This window comes from Scomber japonicus, chromosome 7 (assembly GCF_027409825.1).
Source record: "Scomber japonicus isolate fScoJap1 chromosome 7, fScoJap1.pri, whole genome shotgun sequence".
In the NCBI taxonomy this organism is placed as follows: Eukaryota; Metazoa; Chordata; class Actinopteri; order Scombriformes; family Scombridae; genus Scomber; species Scomber japonicus.
In genome coordinates this window covers 6835171-6848530 of record NC_070584.1, presented here as the reverse complement: position 1 = coordinate 6848530, position 13360 = coordinate 6835171, and the positions used below count along the sequence as shown (strand labels likewise).

The 13360-nt window shown below is 40.9% G+C and overlaps 1 protein-coding gene across 1 annotated transcript; it reads left to right on the top strand.

Moving 5' to 3' along the window:
* The first annotated feature begins 464 nt into the window (after positions 1–464).
* Positions 465–10735, top strand: ephx4 (epoxide hydrolase 4). The gene is made up of 7 exons (XM_053322496.1): positions 465–763; positions 2368–2453; positions 4574–4731; positions 7328–7456; positions 7841–7944; positions 8880–9028; positions 10495–10735. Exons 1-7 carry the CDS (start codon positions 521–523, stop codon positions 10733–10735), a joined length of 1110 nt encoding a protein of 369 aa, XP_053178471.1. The 5' UTR covers positions 465–520.
* The last annotated feature ends 2625 nt before the right edge of the window (positions 10736–13360 follow it).

The following is a 13360-nucleotide window of genomic DNA, read 5'->3' as shown; positions in this document are numbered from 1 at the left end:
TCATTAAACCACGTGACACTGACAAAGACTATTGTTCCAGACCTGCTTGGTGATATCATTGGAAATAATTGCAGTTATTTCCATTGATGAAGATGATATTTGACCATGTGCGTGCTTGTCTCTCTAATCAACCTCTGTGTGAAGCCCTGCTGGTGTGCAGAGATGCCTCCCAGCCTCGCAGCGTCTCTCGGCAGCGCTCAAATCTCCGCATCTCATCCTTATCGCTTGCTTTTCGGACTTGCCTTGTATAGTCAACAACACCGTCTCCTGCTAAACAACCACTGCTGTCACACGCAAGCGTGAAATCTGACGTGATGTTCTTGCCACCGTCCCATTCAACCGCTTGTTGGGATCCTCCCTTCAGACAGTCGTGCGTATGCGCTGGTAACGAAACAACGGCATTGTCAGAGAGAGAGAGAGAATGAGAGAGAGAGAGCAGTGCTTAAACAGAAACGACCAATTAACAGAAGGAAATCAATAGGTAACCTGATCCGGATTGATTTCCTGTGGCAATGTAAAGATGGCGAGAGTGCTCCACAACTTGCTCTTATTTCTAATCAGACTTGCGCAGAAAATCAGACTTTTAGGGTATTGGTCATTGATATACGGTTATTGTGCTCTTTGCACCATCGTAGCCCTGCTCAAACTTTGGTGGAACATCATCTTGAGGCCGACAACAACCTTCCAATGGGTGATTCGTGAAACTCCCCCGGCTTGCCTGAATGACACGTCCTTGGGAACCCACTGTTATGTTAGGATCAAGGTAAGACGCGCGCACACACACAGACACATGCACTTGGACATGAAAGGTGTCTGGTCTCTGTGAAGGGGAAAAAGCCCATTGTGTGTGTGTGTGTGTATGTGAGTGTGTGTGGATATTCAGCTGTTGTTAAAAATGCTACACCTTGCTTGCCATGTTGCGTCGTGGAAATCCAAACAGGCCTGATCTTTGAGCAAATAATGAGGCGTGTGTTTGTGTGTGTGTGTTTTTTTGAAGACGTTTATTCGGAGGACTCGGCTGTTATGCTGGCGCTGCGCTCAGGTGGTGCTGAAAGAACAGCTCCTCCGCCTCACGTCTCCACATGCAGATATGAGCAGCGGGCTGCCAGCCTCTAACTAACAGCCCACTGTGTGTGTTTAACATTATGTAATTAAATACCACGACGTGTCTGCTAAAAAAGAAGCCAGTGTCAGTGATGGGAGAAGTATTCAGATCCTTTAACTAAGGTTAGAGTCGCAATACAGTACTGCAATATATAAATAATGCGTCCTTCATCCAAAATATCTCCAGTCGCAGCATCCTTACAAAATGAACTTTAAGTATCAACAGTTATAGTAGCTGCTCAGTAAGCAACAGGATTGTTTTTGATATTGTAAGAAGCATTTTAAAGTTAATCATCTATAATATTGCGTCACATTTAATGAGCTGATCATAGGTTTTTATGTGTTAAATGTTATTCTGCAAATTAACTACCAGCAGCTAGTTGGATAAATGAAGTAGAAAGAGTAAAAATTAAAAAAAAAAAAAAAAAAGTGCCTTCTGATATGCTGTGAATAAGTACAAAGTAGCACAGAATAGAAATACAGTGATTCTACTCTACGTCAGGTCGTCTGCAAGGAAACACTGTCAGGAGAGACCACTGACACATTTTTGACTGCAGAAGCCTCATATATTATTCATTCATTCATTCATTTATCCATTCATTCATTCATTCATTCATTTACATACCGCTGATCCTACAGAGGTTTGCAAGAGGACTGGCGCCAATGCCAGCTGTCATTGGGTGAGAGGCAGGGTACACTCTGGACAGGTCATCAGTCCATCACAGGACTAAAATAGAGTAGACAGGCAACCATTCGCACTCACATTCAAACCTACGGGCAATTTAGAGTCACCAATTAACCTAAGCTGTATGTTTTTGGTCTGTGGGAGCCTCATTTATTAGCTTCAATTGAACTTCTCTTTGCATTTCATACGCAGAACTGTTACACTGGATTTGCTTTGGGACAACAGGGGGGAAAACTTGCAGCTTGTATGGACTTAAGGAACTGCATTGACCATTAACTCTTACATCTATAGGCATGTCAGTATTGTCTACTTGAACAAATGTGAACCTATTAGAACAGTTTGATAATACACCAAGTCAGACACACAGATATGTATGATTCTGCAAGATTGTCATATACTGATACTCATTTGTGCATTGATTCAGATAATTCCATTATTGTCCTCTTACTTACAAGAGGTAATAGTCATTTATGAATGCTGACTTGTTCTTTTGGTGCCCTCTAAGTGGTTTCGGCTAAGAGTACTCACTCGATGTTTACTTGTGTGTGTGTGTGTGTGTGTTTTCTCTTTCCACTCAGGAATCCGGCCTTAGGTTCCACTATGTTGCTGCGGGAGAGCGAGGAAAGCCACTCATGCTGTTTCTGCACGGCTTCCCCGAGTTCTGGTAGGTCAAAGACAAATCAGGGATTGCGGTTACAGACAAACACACTGTAAGGTTTTTGTTTAGCTCAGTGCTCAGTCACCTCTCTAAAATAAATTCCCCTGACTATAAGAAGTGCTTGGCTCTCTGGCAGGACAGTTAAATCTCTTTGGTCTGGCTCCTGGGCTGCAAAAACAAATCCACACCAGTCACATGATTTGCCAGTGGGGATGGCCAAATGGTCCAAACCGCTCAGGATCTCTTCCCCCTTCATGTGAAATGAAAAAAAACGGTGTCGTTACTCCTGGATCGGGGCCAAAGAGGCTGTCAAGAGCTGTAAGCCCATCCATATCTGTAACATACTATCTGAGCTGCAGACAGGACAGGGATTAATTAGTGTATGGAGGGGAGCTGTTTCTGCTTCACTTGCCATATTCTTTGCAGGAATGATGAACTCAACTGTGCCGAGAGTGAAATGGTTGGAAAAGAAGTCTCAACACTTTTTTAAAATGTGCTAATTCCCTCTTAGAAATGAGAAGGTAGAGTGTGTGTGTGTGTGTGTGTGTGTGTGTGTGTGTGTGTGTGTGTGTGTGTGTGTGTGTGTGTGTGTGTGTGTGTCAGAGGGGCTTACTTTGCTTTAAAGCTCATCTATATTCTATGATCTGAGGGTTCAGTGCCGGGATCTTATCCTGACTCATCAGAATCACAGTCAGAGCTCTGCATCTTGCTTTCCCCCCCTTGCTCTGCAGCGGAGGAGGAAGAGGAGGAGGAGGAGGAGGAGGAGGTGTGGGGGGGGGGGGGGGTTCAGTCCTGATGAAGAGCCTCTACAGCCGACAAGATCTTCAATTAGGAAGTCACCCACGTGATCAGTGGGCAGATTCGAATCTAAAACAGCTTCTATTATACTGAGGTGACCTTCACTCAGCTGGAAAGAAAGCTGAGTGGTAACTTTGGTCGAAAAAAAGTTTGTAAAGTAAGTTTGTACCTGTCCTCAAACTTGTAAGAGTTTAAAGGGGGACTGTAGTGGTTTTACACTTCAAATACAGTGTGTTTGTCATGCAGAGCATTACTCAGCCTGAGTCTGAAAGAAAGAACTCTGATGATGTAATCGGGGTTGTCGCCGTTTGGGCTTGAAGAAAAGTACAAATTTTGCATGACAAACTAGGGGCGAGGGGTTCAAAAGACATGCAGATTTACCTAGCAGCGAAGAACAAATGCAAAACACTGTCAAAATGTATTATGGGAAATGTAGGATTCAGTTTTCGGGGTGTTTGGCCCCATACTTGGGACCACAAGTCATTATATGTTGTCTTCTGCTGCACAAATTTGCACCATTCTTTTTATGAATCTGTCTCCCCAACTATATGAAGGTGCAATATCAAATTATAGAAATACCTTGGAGTTGTCCTCCTGTCAGCCGTGCAACATTTGTCCTTCTGGGTCAAAATTGACCCAGTTTGGTTTGACTGTTTATAAAGGTATAAATATTCACCCAGTTCTGTTTTACACATTTTTAGCCAACTTCATTTCAACTTATTACCACAGCTTTTACACATATTTTTATTGGGAATTATGGTCAATTGGCCTCATTTAAAATATACCTAATTTTTTAGTTAAGGTTCAAGGGGGATTGTAGGGGGCTGCTGTGGCTCAGGAAGTAGAACGGTTGTCCGCTAATTTTGGCGGTTTGATTCCAGGCTCCTCCAGTCCACTTGTCGATGTATCCTTGGGCAAGAAACTGAGCTCCAAATTGCTCCAGATGGCTGTGCCAATGGTGTATAAATGTGTGAGTGAATGTTAGTTTCCTCCTGATGAGTAGGTTGGCACCCTGCATGGTAGCTCTTGCCATCAGTGTATGAATGTGTGTGAATGGGTGAATGTGACAAGTAGTGTAAAAAGCACTTTGAGTGGTTGGAAAGACTAGAAAAGCGTATATAAGTACAGTTCTTTTACAATTCCCCTTTAAAAGTACAGTAATGTCAATATGTGGTGAAACAAAGGAGATGAGTGATGAGTCCTAGACTAGATTAAGTATTAAGATAAAAGTGTACACTCAAATAGAGGACTGTCTCTTTAGGTATGTAAGCAGTTCAAAGAAATAACAGCTAAAAGAAGTGATCTCTGTATCTGTTTGTGTGCCTCAGGTTCTCCTGGCGGTACCAACTACGGGAGTTTAAGAGTGAATTCCGCGTGGTGGCCATCGACATGCGGGGGTACGGGGAGTCCGACCTGCCGCTCTCCGCCGAAAGCTACCGCTTCGAGTACCTTGTTACCGACATCAAGGATATCGTGGAGTATCTAGGTGAGGGAACACAGGAGAACGGTGCATCTGCAGTGTGATATAACCCCAAGGAGCGGACATATGTTTTGACAGTGTCTCGAGTCAAAAATAAACTTGTTTATCAGTCTTAAACTACACAGAGCTCTCAGGCCTGCAGCACGGCATGACAAACTTCCTGTGACTCATTCTTCACTGACTATGGGACATTGTGTGGATACAGAGCCCACAGCCTGCTGACTGCATGCTACCACTACAGGGATGCTTCCATAGCTGCCCCCGAGGCTGTCAGCACACACCAGCATCCACTCATAATTATCTGGTCTGAGTGACAGTTTTTTGCTCTTGTGCTGGCCTACACATCACAGTTTTCGGTATTATTTTAGCACTGGTTACACAGACTATCAGATAACCTGTCTCAGCATGGAAACATAAGGATATAATAATGACTAGAAGTACAGCAGATGGTGTCAAAGAGCTGCTTTCTTATATTCTCCTTCACACCCTTATATCCAAGTATATTAAAGCTTCTGTCACAGGGTTAATTACATTACTACACTTTGCTGCCCAGCACAAGAGTCAAAACACATTTGCACTGTCACCACTTGTTCAGTATTATTTATTAAAGGACAGCTTTTACAACGTGGAGCTCATTTTCATAGATTTGACCATAATTCCAGTCATTAATGTTGACATTGTACTCACCAGGTTAATTAATGAGATATAGAAAGGTGTTGACTTCACTAAAAAGACATCAGAGAGGAGAACGAACATGAACATATAATCAGAGAGTATTTGGAAGAACACCAAGGAGTTTTCTTGCCAACTTCAAGATTCAGATTCAGATTCAGATGACTTTATGTATCCCAGAAGGTAATTCAGTTTTGACAGTCTACCCAGACCTTATACAATACAAGTAACAGGTGTAGTGAGTTGAGCCAGAGACAACCGATAAGAACAGATATGCACACTGACACCTTGCGTGGCCCACACCTACTGACTCACACAAGGGTCAGGCAAGTAAAGTAGACATTCAAAGCATAAATATGTAAATAAATAAAAATAATGAAAACATTCTAAAATATATTGCACAATGAATGACCATACCAGCCATGTGAGAAAGTAAAAACACTATTTTGTTTAGAATTAAATAAGTTAGGAATAAATAAGGCAGTGATTTAAGGACATTCATTTGAAATGGCTATAGTTAGCATTTAGCAGCCTGATAGCAGAAGGAATAAAAGAAGAGTAGTGATTTGTTTTTCTCAGGGGAGCGATGTAGCGCTGCTCTGAGGACATTAAAGTGAATTAGTTTAAGTGGTTTAGGTAACATGGTTCAATTGTAACCTTTTGGGTTGTCTAACTAATTGCGTCTTGCCCCATTGGACTTGTCTCTGCTATGGTGTCTTGTTCCCAGATCTCATCTTACTTTGGTGATGCAGTGTTATTATAACTGATAGAAATGATGCAAAATTATGAAGGGAATCAAGTTATAACATCAATTGAAACCTTTCTTGCATTCTTCCCAACTGATTTCAGAGCACTCTTTTGACATTTCATTCTCATACCTTATAAAATTGCTGTTGCATGCTAGCAAACTTGACTTTTTATACATCTAGCAGAGAGTGAGCAACATTAGCATTCACATAGAGGCATGTTTAACCAAAACATAAAAGTTGCGGACCATAAAACCAAAACAATAAGCTGAAAGACAATAAAATGATCCATAGAGCTGAGAGGAACCGTAGACTGGGGTGATCATTCTCTGTAGGTGTGGGTTCACCACTATGAGTGACCTCTTTCACAATGCACATAGCCAACCAGCCCACTGCTCATATAAAAAATACTAAGCAGAGCAGTTTTAAATATAACTATAACAGGTCTTTGTTCCACCATTCCAACCTAATGAATGTCCAGAGGCGTCGTAATGGCCTCTAAATATGCGCAAGTGGCTTTTCAACGTGTTACTCATAAAAAATGTACACGCTCTGAGAACATGTTTCTGTCAAAAAGCTTTATCCTTGATGTTTTGTAGCTTCTTGCATTATCCTAGTTGGTAATTTCATAACAGGCTTCCAAGAAAAAAGCTCATATCTGGTGGAACACATCATCACTGTCCAGATGATTAATTTAATGGATGTTTTCATAGGAAGTGAGATGTTTGCATTGATCACATTGTGTGATAACTGCTGCAGTCCAGTCTGCAGATGGACTAGAGAGCCCACATGGTCCACATTGTTGTCTGTATTCTCATACAGCTTTGTCTTTTAACCATCACCTTTCCCATTTTGGTAAACAGTATTAGAAAGACAATGAAAGACACTGCAGAAACATCCATAGCCCTCTTGTCATTTCCCGAAAGTGGCTTCTAAACTTTGTAAGAGGACTGTTGGGAGTGGATCAGTAATGTGATCAGACTCCTTCAGACGGATGCCTTGACCTTGATCTGCATTTGGCTGTATGACATGAAATACATCCATTTGATAGGTGTAAACATCCTCTGAGGGTGGAAGCCAGCAATAAAGCAGCGAGATCAGTATTCAGGCACTGATATGCTATTGAAAATGTCAAGAGTCCTGCTCTTCTATTACAATAATAATCCATTTGATTTGCTTCCAAGGATACAACAGATGTTGCCTCGTCGGCCATGACTGGGGTGGGACCATCGCGTGGCTGTTTGCCATTCACTACCCAGAGATGGTGACAAAACTCATTGTCCTCAACTGTCCCCATCCATCTGTGTACGCAGGTATGATTTCACTGTGAGCAAATGAACAAACAGACATTTTCTTTAATGTTGTGAGTTTTCTTCATTCTAATTAGAGAGGCTCTGGTTTGGCTCTCGGATTATTACAGTAATTATTATCATTAATTAGGAAGTATTATTACATCAGTTCCGTGTTTGCATCCATCTGGCAAATCCTCATCTACCTTAAGGGGAAGATGATGAGAAGCTAATTACAGAAGGCTAATGTGAAGGTGGAACAGCTGCTTTAACGGGTACAGAGAAGATAGGCAAAGTCACTGAGAGTTATCACGTCCACGACCTCGCCGTGTGTGCGTAAACGTGACCTTTAATTGCAATCAGTCAACTGAACTTCTCTCTCCTCTTCTCTTCTCTTTTCTCCTTCAGATTACGCCCTGCGTCACCCGAGCCAGCTCCTGAAATCCAGTCATTTCTTTTTCTTCCAACTGCCCCGCTTCCCAGAGCTCATGCTCTCCATCAATGATTTCAAGGTGCTCTGTTGTGTGTGTGTGTGTGTGTGTGTGTATGTGTGTATGTGTGTGTGGGCTTAAGCTGTTTCAAGGTCAAGGTTGTGCATGTGTGTGTGTGTGTGTGTGTGTGTGTGTGTGTGTGTGTCTGTGTGTGCCTGCATGGGTGTTTATATGGATGTGCATCAGTGCTTGTTGCATGTCAGTCTATTTTTAGTGTTTGCATCATTTTGAGCTCTAAAAATAGCTTGCTGTGAAAGAGGTTATATGTAGTAATCAGAATGATCAACAATGCTGGGGAAAATGTATAATTATAGAATATCAGCTAATCACATGTTGACCTTGTTAGTAAGGATATGGGTTAGGGGGTTGGTTGGTTGTTGGAACAGTTTGCATTATGTACACTATGTTGTATGATATGAATATTACAAAATAAAAATAAATAAATAAATAATAATAATAATAATGATAATAATAATATATATATATATGTATGTATGTGCAGTATACCTCCAACCTAATCAACCTAATTGTTTTTGTTTTTGATTTTAAAATGTGCCAGTAAAATTCCATAATATTACTTATAGCATATTGAAACAACAGTTTAGTTAAAGGTGTACACAGTTCAGGGTTACAAATGCCCAGCTGTCTGTTAAAATCTGTATTATTATTGATTATTCACCAGTATTTTAGACTTTTCCTCATTAAACCTAAAACTACACAATGTTCCCATATGCCTATGCTGGACTTTTTTTTTTAGGAGTAAAAGCACAGCATGTATTTGTTGTTGAGCCAGCATGTAAGTCACGATGCCAGAGCTTTGACTGAAGGTTGCGAGAGCTGATTTCACCACTTTCTGACTCGTATTACAGTGACATGGACGACCTTCTGAAAATCAAACTGCACCGATCAAACACACAAACTCACCCCTGTTGTTCTCTGCTGTCTCTGGCTCGCAGGCTCTGAAGGCCTTGTTCACCAGCCGCAGCACTGGGATCGGGAGGAAAGGCCGGTGGCTCACTGCGGAGGACTTGGAGGCATATCTGTATGCGCTGTCACAGCCGGGAGCTCTGACCGGAGCCCTCAACTATTACAGGAATGTCTTCAGGTGGGGGGGATAGCTCACACACTAAATAATGGATAGGTATTGTGATTGAGCAACCATAATTGTCAGTTGATGCTGATATGTGCGTAACTTAAATTGATTTCTGGAGATTTGACACAGGGATGTTGCACCAGTCTTGTTTCCTGGCGCCCTCTACTGTTAGAGCACAGAAGGGGCACCAAACTAAACAGCACCTCTCTCTATGTGAGGGGCCACGATGCAGTCAAATATTTACATTTACATCCACCTTCACTGTTTCATGTTTGTATGACAAGCCTGCCAAGAGTAATTGCCACAAATCAGATCAAAGAAAGAAAGGAAAAAAATGTCAGTGGATGCATTTTTTGACATGTGAACTGTGCATGCATGGCTGAGCGCGCCATCTGCTCCCTTCTCAAGCAATGAGTTATCTCAGAATAGCTTTTATAGGCTTATATAAAAAGAAAAATATCACTGACCCATGCCCAATTAGCCTCCTCATAAGCACGTACTGTATCGAAGCAGCAGGGACACAAATAGATAAACTCACAGCAGCATCCATCCATCCATTATATTTACAGTATATACATGTTTGCTGTAAAGAGAGTCTGTCCCAGCTGGAGATGCCATAAACTCAAAGATAAAGTCCAATTTTTAAAGTTGGAACCAGCCTTTAAGAACATAAAAAACAAAGTAGAAATGCCAGAAATGTGTAGAAAGAAGTGGAAATATCCCGAAACAGTTTACGCTCTTGGCTGAGGTAGAAAAGCTGACACCATTGCATTGATCTGAGGTTGTTTAGCTCTGCGTCTTCACAGGTACACGTCTCCACTTCACAAGAAAGCCCGAAACACCTTTCACGCTGTCAGAGACACATTTCCTCATTGCAGAAACAGGATGAAAACACAAACGCTATATTAGGTGGGAGGCAGTAAATGTCAGGATGTATGGCACTTACCACTGCCAGCGTAACTGCCATATCTTGTCACATCCTCTTAGTTTGTGGAAATACTCACTGGTTTAGGTTTTATTGTGCCAAAACTATAGAGTTTATAAATTGTGCATTGATTTAGTGTAATAAAGGAGACTAATTCAAGCTATGAAATCTCTTATTAACATCTAATACAACTCATTCAATGTCAACAAACTTCATAATCACTTAACCCTCCTGTTGTTTGCCTATCAGCTGTGCAACTTTAGTCCTCCTGGGTCAAAACTGACCCGGTCTGGTTTGACTGTTTATAAAGCATAAGGTATAAAATATCACCCAATTCTGTGTTAGACATTTTTAGCCAACTTCCAACTTATTACCACAGATTTTACACATATATTTTGAAATGATGGTCAATAGGCCTCATTTAAATGGAACTATGCCTCATTTTGTGTTGTCCTCTCGGCCAAAATTGACCCAAGGACAACAGAAACAGCATAATATATTAGAGTATGTTTCGCCTCTAAAAAAAACATTTCCCTTGTCTTTCTGTCCTTAGCTCCCTCCCTCTGCACCATAATCACGTCAGGTCCCCGGTTCTGCTGCTGTGGGGCGAGCGAGACGCCTTCTTGGAGCAGGAGATGGCCGAGGCGTGCCGACTCTACATCAGAAACCATTTCCGACTCAACATCATATCTGGGGCCAGTCACTGGCTGCAGCAGGACCAGCCCGATATCGTGAACACCCTCATATGGACCTTCCTCAAGGAGGGAGAGGGACGCAAAAGCTACAGGAACTAAACCCACCCAACGGCGAGGCCTCCTCCAACCAAACCCCCTCTCTCTTCCCCTCTTTCCCCACCTCCCCCCCTCCCCTCTCACTCGCCACTCCCCCGGAAGCCTGGAATATGCCTGTGATACCAAGCAACATAGTGATAATGCAATCATTCTTTAAAATTCGTACACATTTCAGATATTTTTGAAAGGGGTCAGCAGTAAAAGGAAAGAAACAAAGCACACTTCAGCAGAGAGGACACTGAGCAGTACGCGTGACACATGTTCAAGATGTTTTTTGCACATGACATCCGCCTTAAAGTTTGTCGGTTACAGCATTACAAATGTGTTGCAGAATCTCCTCGTGACTTGTATTGTGTGGTGCCTTTTTAACTTTCGAGTTGTCGCAGTGTAAAGATGTCCAGAGAGATTGGGATGTGTTGTCGTTTGCTATACGTGTGTGTTTTCACCGGGTCGCTCTACACTCTACTTTGGGCACAGTCCTTTCTTCGGGAGCCGTAACTCTCCCATTCCCTTTATCAGGTAGTGTTGTCTAAAGGATGTCTTTTTTTTTTTTTTTTGCTATATTTTCCTCAAAGATACTTACTCAAATGTAGAGAATGTTGTTATCTTGATCTTCCTGTATAGAAATGTCAGTGATGGTTGACTATTGTACTCTTTTTGTATCTCTTCCTACACACTGCATTTTGAAATTCACTGAGCCAGGTCTACACCATTTGATTTTATAAATAAACGGAGTAAGTGTCAATCTGTTGGACTACACAGCTCTTTAAAGTTTCCGGTTGGGTGATTGAAGTTCCGCGGTGCGCCTCATGCCCCCCATGTGTTTGGCACTGTGTCAGAACAGTCACTGCACGCTTTTATGCAGAGGAGATGAAAAAAGGACAGATATAGTCAAAGATGTGTGGTTATAAATAGCTCTGAGCACAGTCACACAGCGGTTGAAGTTGGTTATTTTGGGTTTAGTCTGTAGAACAAACATTTAGATGTTTTTTATGGTTTATATTTAAACCTTTGTCGTGTGATTATATGCCAACAGACATGTTGAGGCGTGTATTCATCAGTCAGATAGACAGTCTTATATAAACAGGGTTTAGTGCTGTGCCAGCACACAGCCAAACACACACACACACACACACATTCACTGCTGAGCCAGTTAAAGAAGCAAACACTCAGGCAAAGCATGTTTATTTTTGTTCAAGCCAATACAAAGTATTTAAAATTTAAAGATTCTTTTAAAAAATTTTTTATCTATATACTGAAAAATATTCATCTGAACATAAATGCAATTTTGAAAGAAACAGTCTGACATTTGGTGGTTTTCCATCAAATTAGATTGGAGGACTGATATCTATTTGATTTCTGCCACTCAGCACAATGATCAGTCTGGGACATGTGTAGACTACTGTAGCATACATGTTGCACAAGGACTGGAAAATGGATAAATGACTTATATATATATTTAAATATATATCCAAATGGATTTCTTTACAGCTGGGAACCCAAACTTTGTCTTTATAAAGGGTCATTATTTATAATTTATAAAGCATTCTTCAATTATTTAAAAGCCATTAGTTACAGCTTAACCTTATAATGTATGTTTTATTAGTATTACACACTGACTGGCCACTTTATAAGCAACACCTGTGCTATCTAATTCAATCCAATACAACAGCTCTGCTATAAATTCTACTTTTATGAAGTTGATACATGTTTAGTTGTTGACATTGTCAAGATGGTGATAAATCTACTTTATGTTTATTATTGAGGTCATAGTGGGTGATGGTGGTGTACTGGAGTGTATGGTATTGAAAAATGTTCCTACTATTTTGACCCCCATGTATGTTTAATGGAGTGGACAAAATGTTAGGAACAGCAGTGGAACCGAGTGTGGTAGTGGTAACGATATTGCAGTTGCATTGCAGTGTATCACTGTCTAACCACAGAAAGGTTTTTTTGGAGGTTTTGTGTAATGCTGATTCAAACATTTACCCTCAATTTTTGCACTGACATCATTCAAGAGGAGTAGTGATGTAGGAGAAGACAATGACATCAACGGCAGTCAGAAACAGGTTTCTTGTGCTGCCTTCCCTGGCAGTAGGAAATACTAAGATTTCCAGTTGGGGGTATATAAAGGACATTTAGCAGGTCAGTATTTCAAGTGAACATTGTATAGATTGGAGTGTAAAGATGATTTTCATATTATTATTATTATTATTATTATTATTATTATTATTATTGTTGTTGTATTTAACTATTTGAATGTTTTTGTTTAATCCATAAACATGTAGGTTTATACACTACATGAGTAGGATTATAGTCATGAATTGAAAGGACAGACTTATAGTAACCCTGAGCCATTCCTCTCTGAGCTAGGAAGAACACCACCAGAGGACGCCTATGTCATAGGGTGGAGTAGGGTAATGTGGGACACTTTTTGCCATTCTGACTTTACTGTACTATATTTACATATGAATCCAATACATTATATCAACACCTTATATCATTATGAAATCCTCAAGATGTTTCCTTGTTTAATCAGAGGGTAATTTGTAGATGTTGTACTCAGAGGGAAAGTGATACATATATTAGTGTTCCTTGTGCCAAATGATTTCAGAATAATATGGTAGA